This window comes from Somniosus microcephalus, chromosome 21, assembly GCF_052327205.1.
Source record: "Somniosus microcephalus isolate GS21.2 chromosome 21, FLI_Smic_1.0, whole genome shotgun sequence".
NCBI lineage: Eukaryota > Metazoa > Chordata > Chondrichthyes > Squaliformes > Somniosidae > Somniosus > Somniosus microcephalus.
In genome coordinates this window covers 19,563,539-19,590,466 of record NC_141007.1, presented here as the reverse complement: position 1 = coordinate 19,590,466, position 26,928 = coordinate 19,563,539, and the positions used below count along the sequence as shown (strand labels likewise).

At 47.5% G+C, this 26,928-nt stretch overlaps 1 protein-coding gene across 1 annotated transcript; it reads left to right on the top strand.

Annotated features, from left to right (window-relative positions):
- The first annotated feature begins 20,976 nt into the window (after nt 1-20,976).
- LOC147102638 (E3 ubiquitin/ISG15 ligase TRIM25-like) lies at nt 20,977-25,265 on the top strand. The gene is made up of 5 exons (XM_085964096.1): nt 20,977-21,456; nt 21,777-21,881; nt 23,236-23,331; nt 24,121-24,354; nt 25,092-25,265. The coding sequence occupies exons 1-5, from the start codon at nt 20,977-20,979 to the stop codon at nt 25,263-25,265; spliced, it is 1,089 nt and encodes a 362-aa protein (XP_085820222.1).
- Nucleotides 25,266-26,928: the final 1,663 nt, after the last annotated feature.

The following is a 26,928-nucleotide window of genomic DNA, read 5'->3' as shown; positions in this document are numbered from 1 at the left end:
TAGTAAATCAGTACAGTATATAGTAGATTTTACGAACAATCATTAATTTTATTTTGATTGATCAGCCATTGATAGGAGACTACAGAACTCGTGCTCGGCCTTGATAGAGGTGACTGCAGCTTTTACGAGGTCTGGTGTTGTGTTTGGATTGTTCTGGCCTGCTGAAATCCTACTCTTACTATACTTATTATACGATTTTAATTTTTAATTTTAAGTTTTAATATTTTAAGTTTTAATTTTGATTGTGTGTAAGCCTTTTATTTCACAGATTAACAACCGCTAGGGGACCATCTGCTTAGCATCAAGTTTCGGAGCCGGGAGAAAACAGCATCCCAGGCGGGTCGGAGCCGAGTGCTACAAAGAAGAAAACACCACCACAGGCGGAGCGCCCACTGAAGACTGAAACCATGAAGTTGCTGCTCGTTGTTATTGGACTTTTTGGACTATTGTGCCTGACTCAAGGCGATACGGACAAATCACGGAAGAAACGTGAATTACTTACCAACACCTTTCTGCACATGTCATATGAATACGCCAAAAGCTATAACTTAACAAGCTGTTGGGTTTGCAGTCACATTCCTATCCATAGTAAAAGAGGGATTCCCTTGAGACCCATCCCGTACAATGCCACAGAGATGGCGGAGTGGGTCATGCGCCAGAATGCCAGCGGCGTTTATAAAGATTCATACAACCAGGAGGGCGACAGGGACAAATGGAAGTCGGCAGGTTACGACCTAACCACTTTCCAAGGGTGGTACCAGCCTAATTATAATCGGAACAGCCAGCCTCCAGCCTTAGTCCTTACTAATACTTCAGGAGTTGGTAGGCCGAAGGGGCCAATATGTTTAACGAAGAGTGTGCCGGGAGGTATAGAAGTAGGACGCAGTAAATGTTTCCAAAATGTTAATGTAACAAAATGTATTCGCACCAGAGGCTGTGGCCAAGGGTTCTTCCAATTAGATCATACCGGAACCCCCAATAGGACAAGTGGGGGACCATGGGAAGGAATGGAAATCAGATGGGGATGGAGGATTCGTGAGGCATTAGACGACAATTTAATCGCATATAATGGGACCTATTTTATATGTGGTCACCAAGCCTATCCATGGTTACCCCGGGATTGGACAGGTTCGTGTTACTTAGGTTATGCAGTACCTTTTATTCACCACTTGAATAAGATTGGGGAACACCATGAATTTAAGAAACACGTGACCAAAAGAGAGCTAGGAGCTTTTAATCGATTTTTCGGCATAATAAACCCTCCCTATGGAATAATGAGCTTGATGGATGAAACAAGGAATCTGGCAAGGCTACTAGAGATAGTTGCCAATGACACTGAGGAAGCTATAGCAGACATGAGTGCTGAAATGATAGCCATTAGAACAGTAACCCTCCAGAATCGAATGGCCTTAGATTACCTCCTTGCAGCACAAGGAGGAACCTGTGCCTTGATAGGAAGTGAGTGCTGTACTTATATCCCTGATAGCTCGGAAAACATAACCAACATTGTCAAACATATAGAGTCATAGAGTCATAGAGTTTTACAGCACAGAAAGAGGCCCTTCGGCCCATCGTGTCTGCGCCGCCCATCCATCCCTGTCCAGTCTAATCCCATTTTCCAGCATTTGGTCCATAGCCCTGTATGCAATGGCATTTCAAGTGCTCATCCAAATGCTTCTTGAATGTTGTGAGGGTTCCTGCCTCTACCACCCTTTTAGGCATTGAGTTCCACATTCCAACCACCCTCTGGGTGAAAAAGTTCCTCCTCAAATCCCCTCTAAATCTCCTGCCCCTTACCCTGAATCTATGCCCCCTTGTTATTGACCCCCCTACTAAGGGGAAAAGTTCCTCTTTGTCTACCCTATCTATGCCCCTCATCATTTTGTACACCTCAATCAGGTCCCCCCTCAGCCTTCTTTGCTCCAAGGAAAACAACCCCAGCCTGTTTAGTCTTTCTTCATAGCTGAGGCGCTCCATCCCAGGTAACATCCTGGTGAATCTTCTCTGCACCCTCTCCAAAGCAATCACATTCTTCCTATAGTGAGGCGACCAGAACTGCACACAGTACTCCAGCTGTGGCCTCACCAGCGTTTTGTACAGCTCCATCATAACCTCCCTGCTCTTATATTCTATGCCTCGGCTAATGAAGGCAAGTATCCCATATGCCTTTTTAACCACCTTATCTACCTGTTCCGCTGCCTTCAGAGATCTATGTACATGTACACCAAGGTCCCTCTGACCCTCTGTACTTCCTAGGGTCCTATCACTCATTGTGTATTCCCTTGCCTTATTTGTCCATCCAAAATGCATCACCTCGCACTTTTCAGGGTTAAATTCCATTTGCCACTTTTGCGCCCAACTGACCAACCCGTCTATATCGTCCTGTAGCCTGAGGCTTTCCTCCTTGCAATTTACCACCCCACCAATTTTCGTGTCATCTGCAAACTTACTGATCATCCCTTTTACATTCTCATCCAAATCATTTATGTAGATCACAAACAACAAGGGACCCAGCACCGATCCCTGAGGTACCCCACTGGACACAGGCTTCCAGTCACAAAAGCAACCTTCGACCATCACCCTCTGCCTCCTGCCACTCAGCCAGTTTAGGATCCAACGCGCCAAGGCACCCTGGACCCCATGGGCTCTTACCTTCTTGACCAGTCTCCTATACGGGACTTTGTCAAAAGCTTTACTGAAGTCCATGTAAACCACATCCACAGCATTTCCCTCATCCACCTCCCTAGTCACCCCCTCGAAAAATTCAATCAGATTTGTCAGACATGATTTACCCTTGACAAAGCCATGCTGACTATCCCCGATTAATCCTTGCCTCTCCAAGTGGAGACTAATTTTGTCCCTCAGAATTTTTTCCAATAATTTCCCTACCACAGATGTTAGGCTCACTGGCCTGTAATTCCCTGGTTTATCCCTGCTACCCTTCTTGTATAATGGTACTACATTAGCTGTTCTCCAGTCCTCTGGTACATCCCCTGTGGCCAGAGAGGTTCTGAAAATTTGTGTCAGAGCCCCTGCAATCTCCTCCTTTGCCTCCCACAGCAGCCTGGGATACATCTCGTCCGGGCCTGGGGATTTATCCACTTTTTGGCCTGCTAAAACCGCTAGCACCTCCTCCCTCTCGATGCTAATATGTTCAAGTATGTCACAGTCCCCTTGCCCAATTTCTATGTCTGCATCGTCTTTCTCCATAGTGAACACAGATGCAAAAAATTCATTTAAAACCCCGCCTACATCATCTGGCTCTACACACAGATTGCCACTTTGGTCCCTAATGGGCCCTACCCTTTCCCTGGTTATCCTCTTGCCCTTAATATACTTATAAAACATCTTAGGATTTTCCTTTATTTTGCTCGCCAGTGTTATTTCATGGCCCCTCCTCGCCCTCCTAATTTCTTTTTTAAGTATGCCCCTGCACTTTTTATACTCCTCTAGGGCTTCTTCCGTCTTTAGTCTTTTGTAATTGCCAAAAGCCCCCCTTTTATTTCTAACGCATTTTTGTATCTCCCTTGTCATCCAAGGTTCCCTTTGCTTGTTGGTCCCACCCTTGGCCTTTACAGGAACATGTTGGCGCTGTACTCTCTCTATTTCCCTTCTGAAAGTCTCCCACTGTTTTGATGTGGATTTTCCTATAAGTAGCTGCTCCCAGTCCACTTTGGCCAGATCCTGCCTTATCATATTAAAATCGGCCTTCCCCCAATTTAGAACCCTTATTTCCGGGCCGTCTTTGTCTTTTTCCATGACCACCTTAAATTTCACCGAATTATGGTCGCTGTCGCCAAAATGCTCTCCTACTGATACTTCCACCACTTGCCCGGCTACATTCCCCAGAATTAGGTCCAGTACCGCCCCCTCTCTTGTAGGACTTTCTACATGTTGGCTCAAAAAGCTCTCCTGGATGCACTTTAAGAATTCTGCACCCTCTAAGCCTTTCACACTCTGACTATCCCAATTTATATTGGGGAAGTTGAAATCCCCCACTATTATTACCCTATTATTTTCACACTTCTCTGAGATTTGCCTACATATCTGTTCCTCTATCTCCCCCTGACTATTTGGGGGCCTATAGTACACTCCCAGCAAAGTGCTTGCCCCCTTTTTGTTTTTAAGTTCTACCCATATGGCCTCATTTGAGGAACCCGCTAATATATCATCCCTCCTTACAGCAGTAATTGACTCCTTAATTAATATTGCAACACCCCCTCCCCTTTTACACCCCCCTCTGTCTCGCCTGAAGATTCTATACCCCGGAATATTGAGCTGCCAGTCCTGACCCTCCCTCAACCATGTCTCCGTGATGGCAACAATATCGTACTCCCATGTGTTCAACAACAACTTCAGTTCATCCACCTTATTTGCAAGACTCCTTGCATTAAAATAAATGCCTTCCAGCCCTGCCATATTCCCTTTTGCCTTCACATATTTGCTCTGCCTTCCCAGCTGACTTGTTTTTTCCTCTGTATTTGGCTGTAAATCACCCCCTACTATAGCTCCACTCTGTACCCCATCCCCCTGCCAAGTTAGTTTAAACCCCCCCCAGCAGTGCTAGCAAACCTCCCCGCAAGGATATTGGTTCCCCTCTGGTTCAGGTGTAAACCGTCCGACTTGTACAAGTCCCACCTTTCCCAGAAGCAGACCCAGTGATCCAGGAAACTAAAGCCCTCCCTCCTGCACCATCCCTTTAGCCACGCATTCATCTGTTCTATCTTCCTATTCCTATACTCACTAGCACGTGGCACCGGGAGTAATCCAGAGATTACAACCTTTGAGGTCCTGCTCTTTAATCCTTCCCCTAGCTCCCTAAATTCTTGCTGCAGGACCTCATCCCTCTTTTTACCTATGTCGTTGGTACCAATGTGGACCACGACCTCTGGCTGTTCACCCTCCCCCTCCAGAATGCCCTGCAGCCGCTCAGTGATATCCTTGACCCTGGCACCAGGGAGGCAACAAACCATCCTGGATTCACGTCTACGGCCACAGAAACGCCTGTCTGTTCCCCTTACTATAGAATCCCCTACCACTATTGCTCTCCCACTCTTTTTCCCCCCTTCCTGGGCAGCAGGAGCACCCCCAGTGCCAGGAAGTTGGCTGCTGCTGCCTTCCCCTGGTGAGTCATCCCCCTCAACAGTATCCAAAGCGGTATACTTGTTTGAGAGGGGAATGGTCACAGGGGTCTCCTGCACTACCTGCCTGCTTCTATTGCTCCGCCTGGTGGTCACCCATTTCCTGTCTTCCTGTGCAGCCCTTCCCTGCGGTGTGACCAACTCACTAAACGTGCTATCCACGAACCTCTCAGCATCGTGAATGCTCAACAACCCATCCACCCGCAGCTCCAGCGCCTCAATGCGGTCTGCTAGTAGCTGCAGATGGATGCATCTCTGGCACACGTGGTCATCAGGGGCACCGGGGTCCCTGAATTCCCACATAGAGCAAGAGGAGCATATCACGGGGCTGGGCTCACCTGGCATGACCTTCCCTTTACTTAATTTAAATTAATTTACTATCACGAATTAAAATTATCTCTAAGGCGCTTGTATAGTCTACCAACAGTCCCTGCTACACCAGAAAAGACCCTAGTAACTCTAAACTACAGAGTTAAAGTTTAAAAAAAGAGAAATACTCACCAACCAATCACTTACCTGCTCCCTGGTGACGTCACACACTGATTACTTTTTACCTCTCTCCCCGCTGCTGAGTTGGTGCGCCTTGTAGCTGCCGCCGGTTTTCAAGCCGGGCTCCTCCTCCGCTGCTGCTCTCCCCCGAACTGGTCGGGCCTTGTAGCTGCCGCCGGTTTTCAAGCCGGGCTCCTCCTCCGCTGCTGCTCTCCCCCGAACTGGTCGGGCCTTGTAGCTGCCGCCGGTTTTCAAGCCGGGCTCCTCCTCCGCTGCTGCTCTCCCCCGAACTGGTCGGGCCTTGTAGCTGCCGCCGGTTTTCAAGCCGGGCTCCTCCTCCGCTGCTGCTCTCCCCCGAACTGGTCGGGCCTTGTAGCTGCTGCCGGTTTTCAAGTCGGGCTCCTCCTCCGCTGCTGCTCTCCCCCGAACTGGTCGGGCCTTGTAGCTGCCGCCGGTTTTCAAGCCGGGCTCCTCCTCCGCTGCTGCTCTCCCCGGGATGCAGTAAGTCAGTATAAGAAACCTAAGCCAGGGGATGACTGGTTTGATTGGATCATTGGAGGATGGCTAGGATCAATGGGACAAACTCTGCTACATGGGCTAGTGGTGGTACTTGCCGTAATTATGTGCATTTTTCTAGTTTTCACGCTGATTAAGTGTTGCTGCAATAGATTAGGAGCAACTGTAATTCCAAGTCAATTGGTACAAAGGAAACCATCAGAAGAAGAAATTAAATTTGAGAAGGAATTAATGGAGGAGGAGTATAATAGACTCAATAAGATAGAGATGGACCAGTAGGATGAAGCCCAGAATCACTGGGTACCTTAGATGGTTATCATGGAATGATAAAAGGGGGGAATGAGGATATAGAATGCAAAATATGGTAACAACTCACTTCGCATAGCCAAGGACACTGTCAATCTAAAATGGAGGATCCTGTCAGCATAAAATGGTGGTGAAATGTCGACATCGCTGAGTCACTTGCATATTGTAAGAAATGATCATGTTAACTCAAGAAACTGTGAAGGCAGCAGGAAGTAAAATAAAAGAAACTGAACTGATCTGTGGCTGCTAATATGGCTGGCACCCACGATGTCACACCTTGCTGGTGGAAACAGTGTAGGGCAGAGTGCAGAGGTTATACAGACAATAGGCGATCAGAAAACACATTACCATGATTGCAAACGCATTACCATAATGATTAGGTGATCATGAAACCATTACCAGGATATTTACTTAACTATAAACCATTCAATGAAATGTGACTTCTTTGTTTCATACTGCCAGGCCAGGAAATCAAATTAAATGTATACGTGTACAGCTCGGGATTGGTGCAGACTGTACGATGTGTTAATGTCTTCTCAAATGCAAGTATAATAATGTGGCACACTGTATGAAAGATTGCTTGCTCTGGTTTAACCTGTCGGACTCTTCTGGAGTCAGGACTGTGCTGTATCAGAGTAAGTCTCCCGGGATGACGGAATAAAAACTGTTGAACTCAACCAGTATTCGACTCAGTGTTTGTACTGAACCAGATTGAGGACCAAAAGAATCCGTTTCAACACCCTCATGCCAAATAACCTTGAAATTACTAACGTAAACTCTTGCAGTAGCAGGAAGTAGCACACAGCCACTCAAACTTCAAAACCCTGCCAGGTGTGAGTGATTGGTGAGGATCCTTTTAAATAGCATTGCTGGAGCCGACTTCCTACTGCTGCTGCCACCTCAACCTGTCATTGCTTTCTCCTACCGGTAAGTTCAGTGGCCAAAATGAAGTTTGGAGATCGAGCGTCAAGTGAGCATTGCACATTCACTGATGTCATGGGGGGAAAATTCAGTTGGTTTGCGCCTGCCGTTAGCGCCTTAAGAGGGTGCTAATGGGGCGCAAAGCAACTAGTGCCCGGGCGAGGCAATATCTGCGCCTCTCACAGAATTGACCTGACATTTTGCGGCGGCGCTAAATAATACTGCCCGATCTCCTGCGCACGCAGATCTTGACGTCATTCGAGAGTGCAACACCCTTGTGATGCCCTGGAATGGAAATTGAGTGGCGCCCCCCTCCTTTCCGCCTGGCGCAACCAAGGACAGGTAGACTGGAATGCTTCCCAGTCGCTGTGGGGCTGGGGGGGCGCTATTTAAAGGGGGCCTCTTCCTGGCTGTTGTGTGGTAGCCATTTTTGCACCACTCATTCTGAGAGAGAGAGAGAGATTTTGAGAGAGACAAAGAGAGAAAGAGAGACTTCTGCAATGAGTCAACGCTGTCTGAGGTAGTTTTGACTTCTGACCATAACTTTGCAGGTACTTTGGTTTTTGACCTTCATAACTTTGATTGCCTAGATACTATGGGGGCTGGAATGAATGGGGGTGTCGTCCTTCTCCATCACATTCGGAGAGCACAGAGACGCAGAGAGAGAGTGGCAATCATGGCCAGATGGAAGAGGGCCAACAGGTCTCTGTACAGGAGACCTTACCCTCCCAGGGTATTTCGCCAACAATTCTCCTACATTAATATGTCTGAGGAGCAGTGTTTGTGAAGGCTGCGCTTCAGCAAGGAGGTGGTCACTGAGCTCTGCCACCTGCTGCAGCCAGATCTGCAGCCTCAACTGAGGAGCAGGATGTCTCTGTCGGTGGCAGTGAAGATAACAGTGGCTCTCAACTATTATGCCACTGGCTCATTTCAATCAGCTACTGGGGACATCGCCAACATCTCCCAGTTCGTGGTGCATTGCTACATCCGTCAGGTCACAAATGCCCTCTTTAAAAGGAGACGAGAGTACATCTCTTTCCCCATGACCCCGGACAAGCAGCAAGAATGCGCAATGGGCTTTGCTAGGATAGCGGGCTTCCACATGGTGCAGGGCACCATTGACTGCACGCATGTGGCTTTGCGTGCACTGCATGAGAATGCCGAGGATTTCCGCAACCGAAAGGGGTTCCATTCCTTAAACGTTCAGTTGGTCTGTGACCACAGACAGCTGATACTTGCTGTCAATGCCCGCTATCCTGGCAGCAGCCACGATGTCTTTATCCTGCACCAGACTTCTGTGGCAGACCTTTTCCAGGCACTGCATCACCCAGGTGGTTGGCTTCTCGGGGACAAGGGATATCCACTGTGCACCTGGCTGATGACACCGCTCCGTTCGCCCAGCACCCCTGCTGAGCTGCGATACAACGAGAGCCATCAAGCTACCAGGAACATCGTTGAGCACACAATCGGCGTGCTCAAGCAACGGTTCCGCTGTCTGGACCATTCTGGAGGAGCCCTGCAGTACTCGCCTGAGCGAGTCTCCCACTTCGTTGTTGTGTGCTGCATGCTGCATAACCTGGCAATCCTCAGGACCCAGCCAATGCCACCAGGCCTTGGAGCACCACCAGAGGAGGAGGAGGAAGAGGAGGAGGATGATCATCAGGAGCACCAAGGCGGGATGGAGGCCCACAATGTAGAAACAGTCAATGGCTGATAGCAAGCCACTTCCAGGCCCCTGCTGAGGAAATGGCTTCTGCCATTGAGAACAACATGAATGAAACCAACCCGCAACCCCTAAGCCGGCCAAGGCAACAATGATTGCAAAGACCAAACATGTACATTTTGAATACAAAAACTTATTTATTTTACAAACTCTATGTGTGTCATTTCCGCATGACAAACTAATAGAAAGAAACACAAAAAAAAACAGTCATTAACATAATGGTTCTCACAACCTGGAGATAATGTCCAAAACACGAAAAAAAAATTGACCACGAACCTCGGCCTTTAATAAAAAAAATGAACAACACTTGGTCACACCTCCTACTTTTTGCCATTCGAGGGTGATCTCCTTCCCTTGCGCACTTCCCCCCTTCCCACCCAACTGCTCCTCCGTAATGGGACCCCAGTGGCTGCAGCAACGCTGTTGGAAGGCTGCTGATTGTCACAACCTGAGACTGCGGATGCCCTTGAAGGACGGCCTCGACCAGCTCTGGGCCTGGAGGGCCCGGCTGCAGACTGCACCAACTCTGCATGGGCAGCAGCAGTCTGTCCTACAGGCGGTGGCAAGTGCAGTGGAGAAGTGACAGTGGTGGCAGCAGGAATTATGTCATCTTGAGAGAGGACAGCAACTCCCTGCTCGACCAACACACTGGCACTCCCACGGGGCAGCACTTCAGCATCCAGAGCAATCTGCTGGAGCACAGATTGCTGGCCTGCTGCGGCGCGTGAGAGCCCCGGGGAAATGTGTCCGAACCAGCGAGGATGGCAGCAGTCAGTGCTCGCGTGGCCTCAATCTGAGTCTGCAGGAGAGCAGTCAGAGATGGGCTCATGGCAGCCAGTGACTGAAGCACTAAGCATTTGCGTGGCATCCGCCTGTGCTACTGCGAAGTACTCCACACTCCTTGCCAGTGATTCAATGGATTCGGGCACCCTTCCCACTGCACCCATGAGCTCAGTGTGCCTGTGCACCGCCTGGGTGTTCATTTCAGCGAGGAGCCGCTCCTCCTCTACGTCCAGTGCAGTAGGACTCGCTGGCATACTCTCCCTCCGCGGAGAAGGCCCCCAAGCTTCCCTACCCCCATCGCGTTGCTGCAGCCCGCTGGGTCCTGGAGCTTCACACTCATCAGACCATTCCCCCCTGCTCCCCTTCAGGGAAGGCGTGTTCCCAGTGTGGGCATGGGCTTCCTCGGGAGAGGGTGGTGCTGATGCTCCGGCTTCCTCTTCCTCCTCGCCTGCAGCTTCACTCCCACTGGCAGCTTGAGGGCCCATCTCCTCAGCTGGTGAATCAGCATCTGAAAGCAGGGAGGTACAAGAGTGGCTTTAGCATGAGGACAGGGGGGCAGCAAGGGAGGAATGAATGCAGCAATTTAGTAAGTTGGATTGAAAGTGTCAAAGGCTGCTGTTGTGAGGAACAAGTGGAAGGAGAGAGGACTAAAAGGTGATGACCTTACCATTGCTGTCCAGAACGGGGTCAGCATTTCCAGTGGCGACGGGACCGATCACCCGGCTTGCCACAATCCTGTGGATGCGCACCTCAAGATCGCTGAGGGGTTGCAGCTGAGGCCGCCCTCAACCCGTCCGTTGCTGATGTCTCCTATTATGAGATAGCTTGGCCTGCAAGAAAAAGGACGGCATCTGAGTAAATATACAGCCATGGTCTTGCCTGATGTGCCTCCTATAGTTGAATAGCCCTTACTGTATGCAGCCATGGTCTTGCCTGATGTGCCTCCCATAGTTGAATAGCCCTTACTGTATGCAGCCATGGTCTTGCCTGATGTGCCTCCCATAGTTGAATAGCCCTTACTGTATACAGCCATGGTCTTGCCTGATGTGCCTCAGCAGCGTTATCAAACAAAACTTGACACAGAGCCACATAGGACAGATGACTAAACGCTTGTTCAAAGAAAGACTTACATTTATATAGCACCTTTCACGACCACCGGACATCTCAAAGCGCTTTACAGCCAATGAAGTACTTTTTAAAGTGGAGTCACTGTTGTAATGTGGGAAACACGGCAGCCAATTTGCACACGGCAAGCTCCCACAAACAGCAATGTGATAATGACCAGATCATCTGTTTTTGTTATGTTGGTTCAGGGATAAATATAGACCAGGACACTGGGGAGAGCTCCCCTGCTCTTCTTTGAAATAGTGCCTTGGGATCTTTTACATCCACCTGAGAGAGCAGACAGGTTTAACGTCTCATCTGAAAGACGGCACCTCCAACAGAGCAGCACTCCCTCAGCACTGCACTGGGAGTGTCAGCCTAGCTTTATGTGCTCAAGTCTCTGGAGTGGGGACTTGAACCCACAACCTTCTGACTCAGAGGCAAGTGTGCTACCCACTGAGCCACAGCTGACACTGTAGAGGTAGGTCTTAAAGGAGAGAGAGGTGGAGAGGTGGAAAGGTCCAGGGGGTGAATTCTAGAGCTTAACAGCTGAAGGTGCGGTCGCCAATGGAGGGGCGAAGGAATCTGGAGATGCACAAGAGGCTAGAATTGGAGGAGCGTAGAGATCTCGGAGGGTTGTAGGGCTGGAGAAGGTTACACAGGTCGGGAGCAATGTTCCTCTTGGGACCTCCCGCGCAGCCGGCTCCTCAATGCGAAAAACCGCGCATGCACTGTATTTGGAATGGGCGCGTAACCCCTTAAAGGAGCTGCGCACCCAAACACAAATAAGAGGAAACATGAGGGTCAAGGCCAGAGAGGGATCTGAACACAAGGATGAGAATTTTAAATTTGAGGCATTGCTGCACCGGGAGCCAATGTAGGTCAGCGAGCACAGGGGAGATGGGTGAAGGGGACTTGGTGCGAGGTAGGACATGGGCAGCAGAGGTTTGGATGCAGAGGTTTACGGAGGGTGGAAGATGGGAGGCTGGCCCGGAGAGCATTGGAATAGTCGAGTCTGGAGACTATCGGCACGCTATTGCTGAGCTGTACTACCCCACTGTCTAATTGATATTGTAAGTAAACGCATCTATCTCGCTAAATGTATCTATCCTTCACTAAGAAAAAGGGTGGGACTCCCAGATCTAGAGCCCCCTGGATGTCAAGGGGCATACAGGATAGGATAAGGCAAAAAAGGGAAGCTTATGTCAGATACCAAGAGCTAAATTCTGCAGAAAGCCGACAGGAGTATAGAAAGTGCAGGGGTGAAATTAAAAAAGGAAATTAGGAAAACAAAGAGAGGGCAGGAAAAAATATTGGCAAGTAAAATCAAGGAAAACCCAAAGATGTTTTATAAATACATAAAGAGCAAGAGGATAAACAGTAAGGCCTATTTGAGACCAAAAAGATAACTTGCGCGTGGAGGTGGAAGGCATGAGTGACATGAATCAGTCATTCATGAAAGAAAGGCTTATGAAATAATACTGAGCGGCCTTCGGGTGGCGCTGTCCAGGGAGAGTATAAATACTCGGGCATGGGCCCAGCTTGCGCAGGACATTCTTAACAGGAACTAGTGAAGGACACAACTAGACCTCCATGTTGTAAAACAGTTGATTAAAGCTTTGTTTAATGCTTAGACCAAGTGCCTAGTAGTTTTCTTATGTCAATGGGTATGGTTCTTAATGAATACTTCACAAAATAGAAGGACGATGCCGACATTGTAGTTGAGGAGGAGGTGTGTGAAATATTAGATGAGATAAACATAGTGAGAGAGGATATATTAAGGGGTTTAGCATCTTTGAAAGTGGATAAATGTATCCCAGGCTGTTAAGAGAAGCAAGTGAGGAAATAGTGGAGGCTATAGGCGTGGTGCCGGAGGACTGCTACCTTTGTACCATTGTTTAAAAAGGGAGAAAGGGATAGATCGAGTAATTACAGGCCTGTCAGCCTAACCTCGGTGGGCAAATTATTGGAAAAAATGTTGAGGGACAGGATAAATCTTCATTTAGAAAGGCATGGATTAATCAAGGACAGTCAGCATGGATTTGTTAAGGGAAGGTCGTGTCTGACTAACTTGATTGAGTGTTTTGAGGAGGTAATAAGGAGGAGTGATGACAGTAGCATGTTTGATGTAGTCTACATGGAGTTTAGCAAGGCTTTTGACAAGGTCCCACATGGCAGACTGGTCAGAAAAGTAAAAGCCCGTGGGATCCAAGTGAAAGTGCCAAGTTGGATCCAAAATTGGCTCAGTGGCAGGAAGCAAAGGATAATGGTTGACGGGTGTTTTTGTGACTGGAAAGCTGTTTCCAGTGGGGATCCGCAGGGCTCTACTAGGTCCCTTGCTTTTTGTGGTATATATCAATGATTTAGACTTTAATGTAGGGGGCATGATTAAGAAGTTTACAGATGATACAAAAATTGGCAATGTGGTTGATAGTGAGGACAAAAACTGCAAACTGCAGGAAGATATCAATGGACTGGTCAGGTGGGCAGAAAAGTGGCAAATGGAATTCAATCCAGAGAAGTGTGAGGTAATGCATTTGGGGTGGGCTAACAAGGCAAAGGAATACACCATAAATGGTAGGATACTAAGTAGTGTAGAGGAACAGAGGGACCTTGGAGTGCATGTCCACAGATCTCTGTAGATAGCAGGACAGGTAGATAAGGTGGTTAAGAAGGCATATGGGATACTTTCCTTTATTAGCCGAGGCATAGAATACAAGAGCAGGGAGGTTATGCTAGAACTGTATAAAACATTAGTGAGGCCACAGCTAGAGTACTGTGTACAGTTCTGGTCACCACATTACACGAAAGATGTGACTGCACTAGACAGGGTACAGAGGAGATTTACGAAGATGTTGCCAGGACTGGAGAATTTTAGTTATGAGGAGAGATTGGATAGGCTGGGGTTGTTTTCTTTGGAACAGAGAAGGCTGAGGGGAGATTTGATTGAGGTGTATAAAATTATGAAGGGCCTAGATAGAGTGGATAGGAAGGACCTATTTCCCTTAGCAGAGCGGTCAATAACCAGGGGGCATAGATTTAAAGTAACTGCTAAGAGGACTAGAAGGGAGTTGAGGAGAACTTTTTTCACCCAGAGGGTGGTGGGGGTCTGGAAGGGTGGTAGAGGCAGAAACACTCATCACATTTATAAAGTACTTGGATATACACTTGAAGTGCCATAACCTACAAGATTACGGGCCAAGAGCTGGAAAGAGGAATAAGGCTGGATCGCTCTTTTATGGCCAGCACGGACACGATGGGCCGAATGGCCTCCTTCTGTGCCATAAATTTCTACGGTTCTACCCATTGCCTGCTGTAAAATATCTTCAGATCTCTTGCTTTATGGGGCTTGCATCCTTTGCTCAACAGATCCACTGGTGACATCAGGAACAGAGCTGAACAAACCCCGGGGCTTTTTAGTCCCGGACAGTATATACTTGGGGTGTGCGCTCACCACAGAAACATTAACACAGTTAAAGATAGCAATGTGATTGGCATTGCGCATCGGTGATGTGTCTGACAAGCACTGGAGAGAAACGATTGCAGGAAAGATGGCCACTCATCCTCCTTCTAATACCTTCTAATATACTGTGCATGCTCCGCCCCCCCTCGCCGCCAAATAAAATGTGACGTATTGTTGGTCTCCTTGGGACAAAGGACTTATTCAATTAGAATTAATTGTTACGGAGGGGAGCAGGGCCCAGGCTACACCCAGCTCTAGTGCCATTGAGGAATCCTTCTCAGTCACTATTATAATCTCTGGAGCTAATGTAAAGTGGATGTTTTACAGTTGCACACAGAGAAAAGGAAATATTTACTTCTAATTATTTTCTACGATAAATTTTCAGTAAATCCCATAATCATCAGCATCAAGGATTGGAACATTTTTTACTTAAGGCACCCAGTGTCAGCAGCAGGTAATCCCATAGCACTGCTTCGACACAGAGTAAAGCTCCCTCTACACTGTCCCATCAAACACTCCCAGGGCAGGTACAGCATGGGTTAGATACAGAGTAAAGCTCCCTCTACACTGTCCCATCAAACACTCCCAGGGCAGGTTCAGCACGGGGTTAGATACAGAGTAATGATCTCTCTACACTGTCCCATCAAACACTCCCAGGGTAGGTACAGCACGGGTTAGATACAGAGTACAGCTCCCTCTACACTGTCCCATCAAACACTCCTAGGGCAGGTACAGCACGGGTTAGATACAGAGTAAAGCTCCCTCTACACTGTCCCATCAAACACTCCCTGGGCAGGTTCAGCACGGGGTTAGATACAGAGTAATGGTCTCTCTACACTGTCCCATCAAACACTCCCAGGGTAGGTACAGCACGGGTTAGATACAGAGTAAAGCTCCTTCTACACTGTCCCATCAAACACTCCCAGGGCAGGTACAGCACGGGCTAGATACAGAGTAAAGCTCCCTCTACACTGTCCCATCAAACACTCCCTGGGCAGGTTCAGCACGGGGTTAGATACAGAGTAATGGTCTCTCTACACTGTCCCATCAAACACTCCCAGGGTAGGTACAGCACGGGTTAGATACAGAGTAAAGCTCCTTCTACACTGTCCCATCAAACACTCCCAGGGCAGGTTCAGCACGGGTTAGATACAGAGTAAAGCTCCCCCTACACTGTCTCATCAAACACTCCCAGGGCAGGTTCAGCACAGGTTAGATACAGAGTAATGGTCTCTCTACACTGTCCCATCAAACACTCCCAGGGCAGGTACAGCACGGGGTTAGATACAGAGTAAAGCTCCCTCTACATTTTCCATAAAACACTCCAAGGGCAGGTTCAGCACGGGTTAGATACAGAGTAAAGCTCCCTCTACGCTGTCCCATCAAACACTCTCAGGGCAGTTACAGCACGGGTTAGATACAGAGTAAAGCTCCCTTTGCACTGTCCCATCAAACACTCCCAGGGCAGGCACAGCACGGGTTAGATACAGTTTATCGGTGGTACGGAGTGTGTGGTGGCCAAACATGATGGTTTCACTCTTTGTACTGTTCAGCAGGAGGAAACTGTGTCACATCCAAGACTGGATATCAGTCCAGCAATCTGACAACACAGAGACAGTGAAGGAGTGAGTGAGGCAGTGGAGAGTTAGAGCTGGTTGTTGTCAGCGTACATGTGGAAGATGACTCCGTGTCTGCGGATAAAGTCACCATCGGGCAGCATGTAGATGAGGAAGAAGGTGGCAATAATAGATCCTTGGATAACTCCGGAGGTAACACTGCAGCGGCAGGAAAATCCACCATTGCTGAAGATGCTCTGTCTACGATTGGATCGGTAAGAGTAAAACCGAACATGGGCAATCCCACTGAGCTGGGCAATGGAGGAGAGGTGTTGGAGGTGGATGGTGTGGTCCTACATGTCAAAGGCTCCAAAGAAGGTGAGGAGGACCAGGAGGGATAATGCGCCATGTTCACAGTCACAGCAGACGTCATTTGTGCCATTGGTCAGGGCCATTTCAGTGCTGAGGCAGGAGCGGGAAATTGATTGGAGAGATTCAAACAGACAGTTGCGGTAAAGTCACATGCCCAAATGTAAACATCAGTCTGTCATGTGGTCTGCAAGGAATACCACGTCATTCATGTTTACTTCTCTCCTCTTCTCTATCTTCTTTTCTGTCTTTGCTTTCTCTCATTGTTTTCCGTTTGACTTTCTCAATTCGCAGCTGTGAGATTTGCAAGAGAAAGACAAAACAACATAAACTGTCCCAGCTATCTTCGTGATGGTGAAAAGTCCTCTATTAAATATAAGGCTTGTATTTTTGATAGAGTGGCTTCACTACCACATGAATGATGGGATAGCCCACCTCCATAATGATCTCTTGTTTTCTCTCACGCTCTGTCAATAGCAATGTTGCAAATTATAGGCTGCTGTCCATAAATGCATGAGATCATGATCGTTAAGTGGGAGACCTTGAGATCACTTTCTCCCATGAGATTTTGCAAATGAATGCAGACAGTTGGTTGGTCTCAGCAATTAGATGGCTTCCAGACCTTACTATTGTACAGAGGAAAGAAACAAGTCACAAGGCTTTCAGCTAAGTGCCGACACTCCTGTATCAATTGCATCCTGTACATTACCACCATATTGATTGGTCTCTGGGAATCAATTAGAATTGATGATAAAAACAGAGAGAGCTTCATTCCTCTGGTCCAGTTTACATTTTTTATTCATTCAGCGATAAGCCAAGAATTTTTTTTATTCGCTTATGGGACCTGGGCATCGCTGGAAAGGCCAGCATTTATTGCCCATCCCTAATTGCCCTTGAGAAGGTGATGGTGAGCCGCCTTCTTCAACTGTTGCAGTCCGTGTGGTGAAGGTGCTCTCACAGTGCTGTTAGGGAGGGAGTTCCAGGATTTTGACCCAGTGACGATGAAGGATTGGCGATATACTTCTAAGTCAGGATGGCGTGTGACTTGAAGGTGGTGGTGTTCCCATGCGTCTGCTGCCCTTGTCCTTCTAGGTGGAAGAGGTCGCGGGTTTGGGAGGTGCTGCCGAAGAAGCCTTGGCGAGTTGCTGCAGTGCATCTTGTAGATGGTACACACTGCAACCACGGTGCGCCGGTGGTGGAGGGAGTGAATGTTTAAGGTGGTGGATGGGGTACCAATCAAGCGGGCTGCTTTGTCCTGGATGGTGTCGAGCTTCTTGAGTGTTGTTGGAGCTGCACTCATCCAGGCAAGTGGAGAGTATTCCATCACACTCCTGACTTGTGCCTTGTAGATGGTGGAAAGGCTTTGGGGAGTCAATGGCACCAAGGAAGCTCTTGAGCCCCGTTTCTATACGTGCAACGCAAAAACAACATCATTTGTATCATTTAATCATAGGTTTGACTATCTCTGATGCAGAGTGACAAGACCAATGGGCCAAAACAACTGAAACATTTCACTGCCCTCCTATCCTCCCTAAACCTTTGCACCATATAAACTCTCCTAAATTCAGGTCATCCCCTCAACTTTGATTGAGGGATAAATATTGTCCAGGACACCAGGGATAACTCCCCTGCTCTACTTTGAAATAGTGGCCATGGGATCTTTTACATCCACATGAGGGGGCAGACGTCTCATCTGAAAGATGGCACCTCCGACAGTGCAGCATTCCCGCAGCACTGCACTGCACTGGTGTGTCAGCCTAGGTATATATGCTCAAGTGTCTGGAGTTGGGACTGTGAACCCACAACCTTCTGACCTAGAGCCGAGCGGGCTACCCACTGAGCCACAGCTGACACTATAGGGAACATGAAATGAGCAACTGGTAATACTAAAACAGCATATTGTGAAAAAACGATAGAGTCATCGAGTCATACAGCACAGAAAGAGGCCCTTCGGCCCATCGCGTCCGGCCATCAAGCCCTGTCTAATCTAATCCCATTTTCCAGCATTTGGCCCGTAGCCTTGTATGCTATGGCATTTCAAGTGCTCATCTAAATGCTTCTTGAATGTTGTGAGGGTTCCTGCCTCTACCACCCTTTCAGGCAGTGAGTTCCAGATTCCAACCACCCTCCGAGTGAAAAAGTTTTTCCTCAAATCCCCTCTAAACCTCCTGCCCCTTACCTTGAAACTATGCCCCCTGGTTATTGACCCCTCTACTAAGGGGAAAAGTTCCTTACTATCTACCCTATCTATGCCCTTCATAATTTTGTACACCTCAATCAGGTCCCCCCTCAGCCTTCTCTGCTCCAAGGAAAACAACCCCAGCCTGTCCAGTCTTTCTTCATAGCTGAAGCGCTCCAGCCCAGGTAACATCCTGGTAAATCTCCTCTGCACCCTCTCCAAAGCAATCACATCCTTCCTATAGTGTGGCGACCAGAACTGCACACAGTACTCCAGCTGTGACCTCACCAGCGTTTTGTACAGCTCCATCATAACCTCCCTGCTCTTATATTCTATGCCTCGGCTAATGAAGGCAAGTATCCCATATGCCTTTTTAACCACCTTATCTACCTTTTCTGCTGCCTTCAGGGATCTATGTACATGCACACCAAGGTCCCTCTGATTCTCTGTCTTTCCTAGGGTCTTACCATTCACAGTCATTGTGAAAAGAGAGACCATAGCATTCGATGAGGTCTGATCAGTTGGCCATTTCACTGTTAATGTGTAGATTCCCGGGTTAAAAACTCACAAGTGCTGCTGTTAAGTGCACATTTAATTATTGTCAATAATAATAATAATAATATACTTACTAGATCTGTGGATATCTACCTGTAATGATGTGAACCCAATTCTTTTAAGGAGAGCTTATAAGTAAGAATATTGTTCCTCTAACAATGCCTTTGTCCTCCAGACTCAACTATTCTGAAGCTTCCCTGGTCGACCTCCCATCCTCCGCCCTCCGAACACTTTCGTTCATCCAAACCTCTGCTACCTCATCCTATCCCACACCAAGTTCTGCTCATCTAGCAGCCTTGTCCTTGCTGTCCTTGGCTCCTGGCTCTCCAACTCTTCCAATCTAAATTCTCATCCTTGTGTTTAACTCCCTGTATGACCTCGCCCCTCCCTGTTTCTGTAGCCTCCGCTGGTCCTACAATCACCCTGAACTCTCTCTTCCTTTGACGCTGCACCTTTTGCACCCTCCCTCCCTTCACCCCACTATTGGCAGCCGTCCCTTCAGCTATCGAGGCCCTACACTCTGGCATTTGTTCCTTAAACCGCTCCGATTATTCAGCTCTATCCCCTCCTTATACACCCTCCTTAAAACCCACATCTTGACCAAGGTTTTGATCACCCCTCCTAATATCTCATTTCGCTCGGCATCCATTTTGGTCTGATTACGCCTCTGCGAAGCACCTTGGCACATTTTTCTATGTTATATATACGCTATATAAATGCTTGTTGCTGATACAGCAATAATTAATCGTTATTTGAGTCCGTGCGTGTAATCCTCTCACCCATTCCCAGTGGACTGCAGGCAGATGGTTGCAATGCAATAAACACAGGATCTCCGGCACAGAAACAGGCCATTCGGCCCCACCAGTCCATGCTGGCGTTTATGCTCCACACGAGCCTCCTCCCGTCTTTCTTCATCTATCAGCGTAATCCTCGATTCCCTTCTCCCTCATATGCTTGTCCAGCCTCCCCTTAAATGCATCTATACCATTCGCCTCAACCACTCCCTGTGGTAGCGAGTTCCACATTCTCACCACTCTCTGGGTAAAGAAGTTTCTTCTGAATTCCCTATTGGATTTCTTGGTGACTATCTTATATTGATGGCCTCTAGTTATGCTCTTCCCCACAAGTGGAAACACTCTCTCAGTATCCACTCTATCAAAACTTTTCATAATTTTAAAGATCTCTATTAGGTCATCCCTCAGCCTTCTTTTTTCAAGAGAAAAGAGACCCAGCCTGTTCATCCTTTCCTGATAGGTATACCCTCGCATTTCTGGTATCATCGTTGTACACCTTCTCTGCCCCCTCTCCAGTGCCGCTATATCCTTTTTATAAAGATGTAACAAGTTACATAGAGTTATTGGGAGAATATAGAAACATCAGTGGAGTATTATTGTACTGTGTGATTTAGTGTACGGACACTTAAAAGTTGGTTCTTTGCCAATTATTTCATTAGAGCGATCAAACCACATACAACGTCCTCTGTTAATGGCTCCTTTGAAATGGTGGGCAGAGTTTGCATGAATACCTCACAGTGAGATTTCACCACACAGAGGAGCTGAGGGGAGCAAGATTCTCAATGCAACACAAGGAGCTCAGCAACACCCTGGGATTGTCATGGAAGAGAGCTCCCTGACCCTGGCCTCCTATTTACATTACCATACCTTTGAAAGGAAAACATTTAGGAAGGATCTATAACTTTTAATAAGAAATTATTAGAATTAACAGGAAGCTCGGATTCGGATATTTAAATAATATAGAATATATCACTGGGATTTTGAGATTCTGTGTCAGAGATACTTCTGAAAATTGAACTTGTAAACAGTCGTCCCTTCTTTCACTTCCCGAGAATCTTGCCTTTGCTTCCCACCGTCATGACTTCTCCCAGATACCGTTCCGAGGATAAATTCGTCTGTGCGATCTGCCTGGACATCTTCAGCAACCCCACCACCATCCCGTGTGGACACAGCTTCTGCCTGCAATGTATCGGCACCTACTGGGAGCCCAGCTCCAGCTCAGACGGGGCCAGTTGCCCGCAGTGCCTACACACCTTCACTCCGAAACCCACACTGCACAAGAACCTCATCTTGTGTGAGGTTCTGGAAGACCTCCGCTCAAGGGGTAAGCTTTCACCTGGCTCTCCAGCTGGCCCGGGGGATGTCGCCTGCGATGTCTGCACGGAGACCAGGTTAAAGGCCAGGAAATCGTGCTTGGATTGTCTGCTCTCTTACTGCGAGAGCCACTTGAAGCCTCATCACAAGGAGCCAGCTTTCGGGGACCACACCCTGACTGACCCAGTCAAACACCTCCATGCTCAGAGAAGTTGTGTAGCTCACGGGAAAGCCCTGGACTTCACAGAATCACAGAATCCCCACAGTGCCGATAGAGGCCATTTCAGCCCATCGAGCCTGCACCGACACATATCCCACCCGATCACCGTAACCCCTACACCAACACATATCCCACTCTATCCCTGTAACCCCCCTAACACTAAGGGTCAATTTATCATAGCCAATCAACCTAACCCGCACATCTTTGGACTGTGGGAGGAAACCGGAGCACCCGGAGAAAACCCACGCAAACACGGGGAGAATGTGCAAACTCCACACAGACAGTCACCCGAGGCCGGATTCGAACCCGGGTCCCTGGCGCTGTGAGGCAACAGTGCTAACCACTATGCCACCGTGCAGAAGGAATGTGGGTTTGTGAATTGTGTGTCACGGGGCAACACGTTATTCATGAAACGGTGACTGTGGAAGAGGAAGTAGGTGAACGAAAGGTAAGGAAAACTGCCCGCCTGGTTCTGGATCAAAGCTCCAGTTTCCAGGGTGGACAACCATTCACATTGAGAGAGGGAATCCAGATCATTCTACAATGCTGTTATTTTTTAATAGTTGTATTCATGCTCGAGCGGGTAGATTTGTGTCAGCTTCATTCAGCCCCATCTCACGCAGGCACAAAGCCTGTGGTTTTTAAATACTCATCTTTTGCCTAGAATTGGTCACCGTACATGGTAATGGTTAGGGTCAGAAAAACTTGGAATGGGGATGAATAGGAGCAGGAACTTCTAGTTGAGGACAAGGGATTTGCTCCAGTACAAAGCACGATCCCATGTGAGGTGCACTCCAAGTTGCTCATTAAAATTTGGCCTCATGATCGCCACATTTCTCCAAACTATTCTATATTGGAGTAAATAGTGTATACTCAGTAACTAGTGAATAGGGTATTGATCCTGTACGTGAGGGGGCAGCAGGAATCGGTGAGGATTTAATTGGGATTACCCAATGAGGTTGACATTAGCAACATAAATAACGCTGCAATGTGGGCATTTAGTGTTCAAAACATTGAATGATCAAATCATGTGAATTAAGAAACCTTTGAATTAAGAGAAGCAGATACAGTCCCTGCCATTAGTGCCATGAATTCTGTGTTCAGCTGCTAACCTTCTGCTGGTTTTATCGGTATGGTGTGATAGATGATGGAGAAAGTTATTAATAGTTCAGTTACATAAGGTGAACTTCCTAACTATCTCCACTAAATTCTAACCATTTATTCCTCGTTTGCTGCTCATTTTCTTCCATTTGGAGATCATTTCCCACCATGCACCTGCCTCCAGCCAGCAGGAAAAGAAATGAAGGACTTGTATGTATATTGAGCTTTGATCAAAAACTTACCCGAGTGTGGCAAGGGGGGGTAAACCTGGCACTCAACAACAACAACAACTTGCATTTATATAGTGCCTTCAATGTAGTATAACATCCCAAGGCGCTTCACGCGAGCGTTATCGGGCAATGTTCGATACTGAGCCACCAAAGGAGATGTTAGCACAGGTGACCAATAGCTTGGTCAAAGAGAGAGGTTTAAAGAGCGACTTAAAGGGGAGAGAGGTTTGGGGAGGAAATTCTGGAACTTGGGCAGCTGAAGGTAAGGCCGCCAATGGTGCGGCAATGAAAATCGGGGAAGCGCAAGAGGCCAGAATTGGAGGAGTGCAGAGATCTTGGATTGTGGCAGGACTAGAGGATGTTACAGAGATGGAGAGGGGCGAGGCCATGGAGGCACTCGGAGCGGAATGTCTGATTGTGATTCACGCACCCCTCACTGTCATTTCTTAATTACAAGTGATTTCATTCTAGAAACTACTTCTCCAGAAGAAGACTGACATGAAAGAACAGCTACAAAAGACGTTGGTAGAGATCAATAAACTGCAGCAAAATGTTGATTCAGTCACGGTAAGTCCATTGGTGATTGTTAACTTCACAAAACAGTGAGCTTTTCACTGGAGAGAACATAGGAACAGGAGGAGGTCATTCAGTCCCTCGAGCCTGTTCCGCTCTTCAATTAGATTATGGCTGCTTGATATTGTAACTCCATTTACCCACCTTGGTTCCAGATCCGTTAATACCCTTGGCTAACAAAAATCTATCAGTTTCATTTCTAAAAATGTTCAATGACCGAGCCTCAACAGCTTTTTGGAGGCGAGAGTTCTAGATTTCCACTACGCTTTGTCTGCATAAGTGATCCCTGACATCACCCCGGAATGGCCTGGCTCTAATTTTAAGATTATGCCCCCTTGTTCTGGACTCACCCACCAGAGGAAATAGTTTCTCTCTATCAACCCGCTCAAATCATTCAATCATCTCGCGTATCCCCGATTCCCAGCACTCGACTATTGGTGGCCGTGCCTTCAGCTGACTGGGCCCAAGATCTGGAATTCCCTGCCTAAACCTCTCTGCCTCTCCTCCTTTAACGGGCTCCATAAAACCTAACTCTTTGACCAAGCCTTTGGTCTCCTGTCTCAGTATCTCCTTATGTGTCTCGCTGTCAAATTTTGTTCGCTCCTGTGAAGCACCTTGGGACGTTTTACTACTTTAAAGGCACTGTATAAAGACAAGTTGTTTATTAAACACCTGAATCCGATCGCCCCCCTAATCTTCTCTACGCAAGGGAATACAAGCCTAGATAATGCAACCTGTTCTCAGTCTGAAAAGTTACTGACTCCATTTATTGTTTATCAATAGAATTCGTCACAGGAGGTGAGAGCTGAGATCACCAGGAAATTCACTGCAATGGTCAAAGTCATTGAAGAGGCACATAAAGAAGTGATTGGACTGATAGACAATGACGAGCGAGTGGCACTGGGCCAGGCTGAGAGCATCAGGAACCAATTAGAGCAGAGGTGTGCTGAACTCCGAGGGAATGAGCAGCAACTGAGAACCCTGCTGAAGATCAATGATAACCTGATATTCTTGCAGGTAAAATGTGTATATACTTTACTAAATATATAAAAATTCACTTGATGTCTGTTACCATGGCTGGCAACCAGAGGGAAAAATGCAGTTACGTAATAACTGGTGTCTTCTATTGGGGGTTGGAGTTGGGAATCACAGTTTCACATGTGCCTGCCTCTGACTTTTGCATTTGTTTTTACTGTGTGCTTTTAACTTCTGTTTCCTACTATCTGTTGTATTGACTATTCTGGCTGTCTTGTGAGAACAATTTCATTGTCGAGAATGATTCGTGCTACTGTAATAAATACCAGAGTCAGAATTCCCTACTGACTGATTTAGGGCTGGCTCGTGTGGAGCATAAACACCGGCACAGACCAGTTGGGCCGAATGGCCTGTTTCTGTGCTGTAAATTCTGTGTATCTCTGTGAATTAGAGAAGCCATCACAGAGTGAAATCTTGGACAGAAGTGCTTCATTTATTATTTCAGGACCTCTTGTATCCTGAGCACATCAACCAGTTCACTAAAGCCCTTGGGGGGGGGGAAGGGAGCTTTCCACCCCGGCCTGGCCCTACACGTGAGTCCAGGCCCACACTCAGTGGGTGAGTCAATCCCTCGGGGCCGCCAGGGATGGGCCAGTGTTGCCCGAATTCTAGGAACAAATGGGGAGAAAAAGCCAAGTGCAGTCAGTTTGTTCAGCCTGACTTATTTTCCGAGAGCTTTCTGTAGATTAATTGATCCATTGTGCTTTATTCCCTGATAGGAATCCAGTTGTTTAAAAGCAAGTGTGCAACCTCTGGATTTCCCGCAGTTAAAGACAGATGTCCAATCCAAACTGGCTAACGTCAACGAAGTTGTCACAGAACTTGCCACGTGGGTTAAACAGCGAGTGCAACCGATTTCCAAGCAAATCCTAGACAGAGGAAATATCGGTTAGTGAATTCAGTTATTAGATAATGAATGTTTTATTAAGTTAATACTTTTCCAACAATATGGATAAGACAAGTGACTTGGCTCAGTGCAACTCTTTACCCAGAGAGTGGTGAGAATGGGGAACTTGTTACCAAATGGAGTGGTTGAGGCGAATAGCAAAGATGCATTTAAGGGGAAACTGGATAAACACACGAGGGAAAAAGGAATCGAAGGATACGCTGATAGTGAGATGAAATAAGGTGGGAGGAGGCTCGTGTGTTTGTGATGTAAGTTTTGTGTAACATCCTAGGACATATCTATACTTTCCACATGCAGTGGAACCTGCTGTCCAAAAGCCATCATTTTGCATTGAAGTCTGCAAAATGATGAAAATCCTAGTTTCAGATCACAAATCACTTGTCCTATTTAAGCAAAGAGCCTTGGGAATGACGGCGACAATTCTGTGTGCTTCTCTACATTCATCAAACAATGGAATAGTGCTGCCTTTATACTATAATGGGGCGGGAAGTCTGAAGGTGAATACATCCCAGGACCGTGTGGCTCCACATCGGTTCCGGCTCAGCTTCCCCGACTGATTCAAAGTCATGGCCCTTGTTGGCTTTGAATAGAGCAGCTGTGTGACACATGGGACTGCTCGCTGCTGCTGTCATCAGTGAGATGATCCAGGGGGTGGGTGCAAGCTGGACCTCACTGTGCCCGTTTGGGCGTAACGAGGCCCAATTTTAGAGACCACATCCTGCGTCCCAAAGACGCCTGAAGACCGTGCGACTCGAGACTGAGTCGGGCCATTTTTCAGGCATCCAGCATGACCGCCTAAGCTGGGTATTTGGCCCTTTGCGTATGCTAATGAGGGGCCGCGTTCCCTACATTGACGACACTTCAGAAGTAATTAATTGGCTGTAATGCACTTTGGGATGTCCCAAGGCACTATATAAATGCAAGTCATTTTTAATGTGGAAGCAAGCCATCCTCGGTTCCGCCTAAGAAGTATATAAATGCAAGTCTGTCTTTTTTTTCCCTTCTAGCCATTGTCTGCTCGCGCCCAAAACGTGAGTAAATTAATTATTTTAGAAATTCACTTGGCCCTGCTCTACGGCTCCCCTGCTGGCCGTGATCGATTTCACCCCCTGCCCTTCCCGGCACGTACCTGAGGGCCTGAATTTAGTTTTCGGAGATGGGCGAGCTGTGGAGGGGCAATAGGCACCTGGCAACTCGACCAAATCATTGAACTTCGGCCTAATTGTGGGCCGGCCTCGGGCAGCACCGATTCTGGGCCTGAGAAAATAGGCACAGGCAATTTTCCCCCAGGGAGTAACTTGAACTCCCAGAGCATTCGGTCTATAGATAGATCTCTCTACCTATCTCGTTATCTGTGCTTATTAACATGATAGATAAAATAAATAGAACAATGCGAGTTGCTAAAGCTATGCTGTGGAAATTAAACGCAAGTCTGTATTGATTCTTCTTTACTGTGTTTACTTTGTACAGCCAGTGGAAATATGGTGAACACGCTTATATTGGAACCAAAGACCAGGGAGGATTTCTTGCAGTGTGAGTATTTCTGATAAGTGCAATATTTCATCTCAAATCGGTGAGGTTTTCACAAAGTGTGTTGGGGCGGGACTTCTACTTGCTGACTTGCTGACTCCGTCCAATTTGACAGGGTA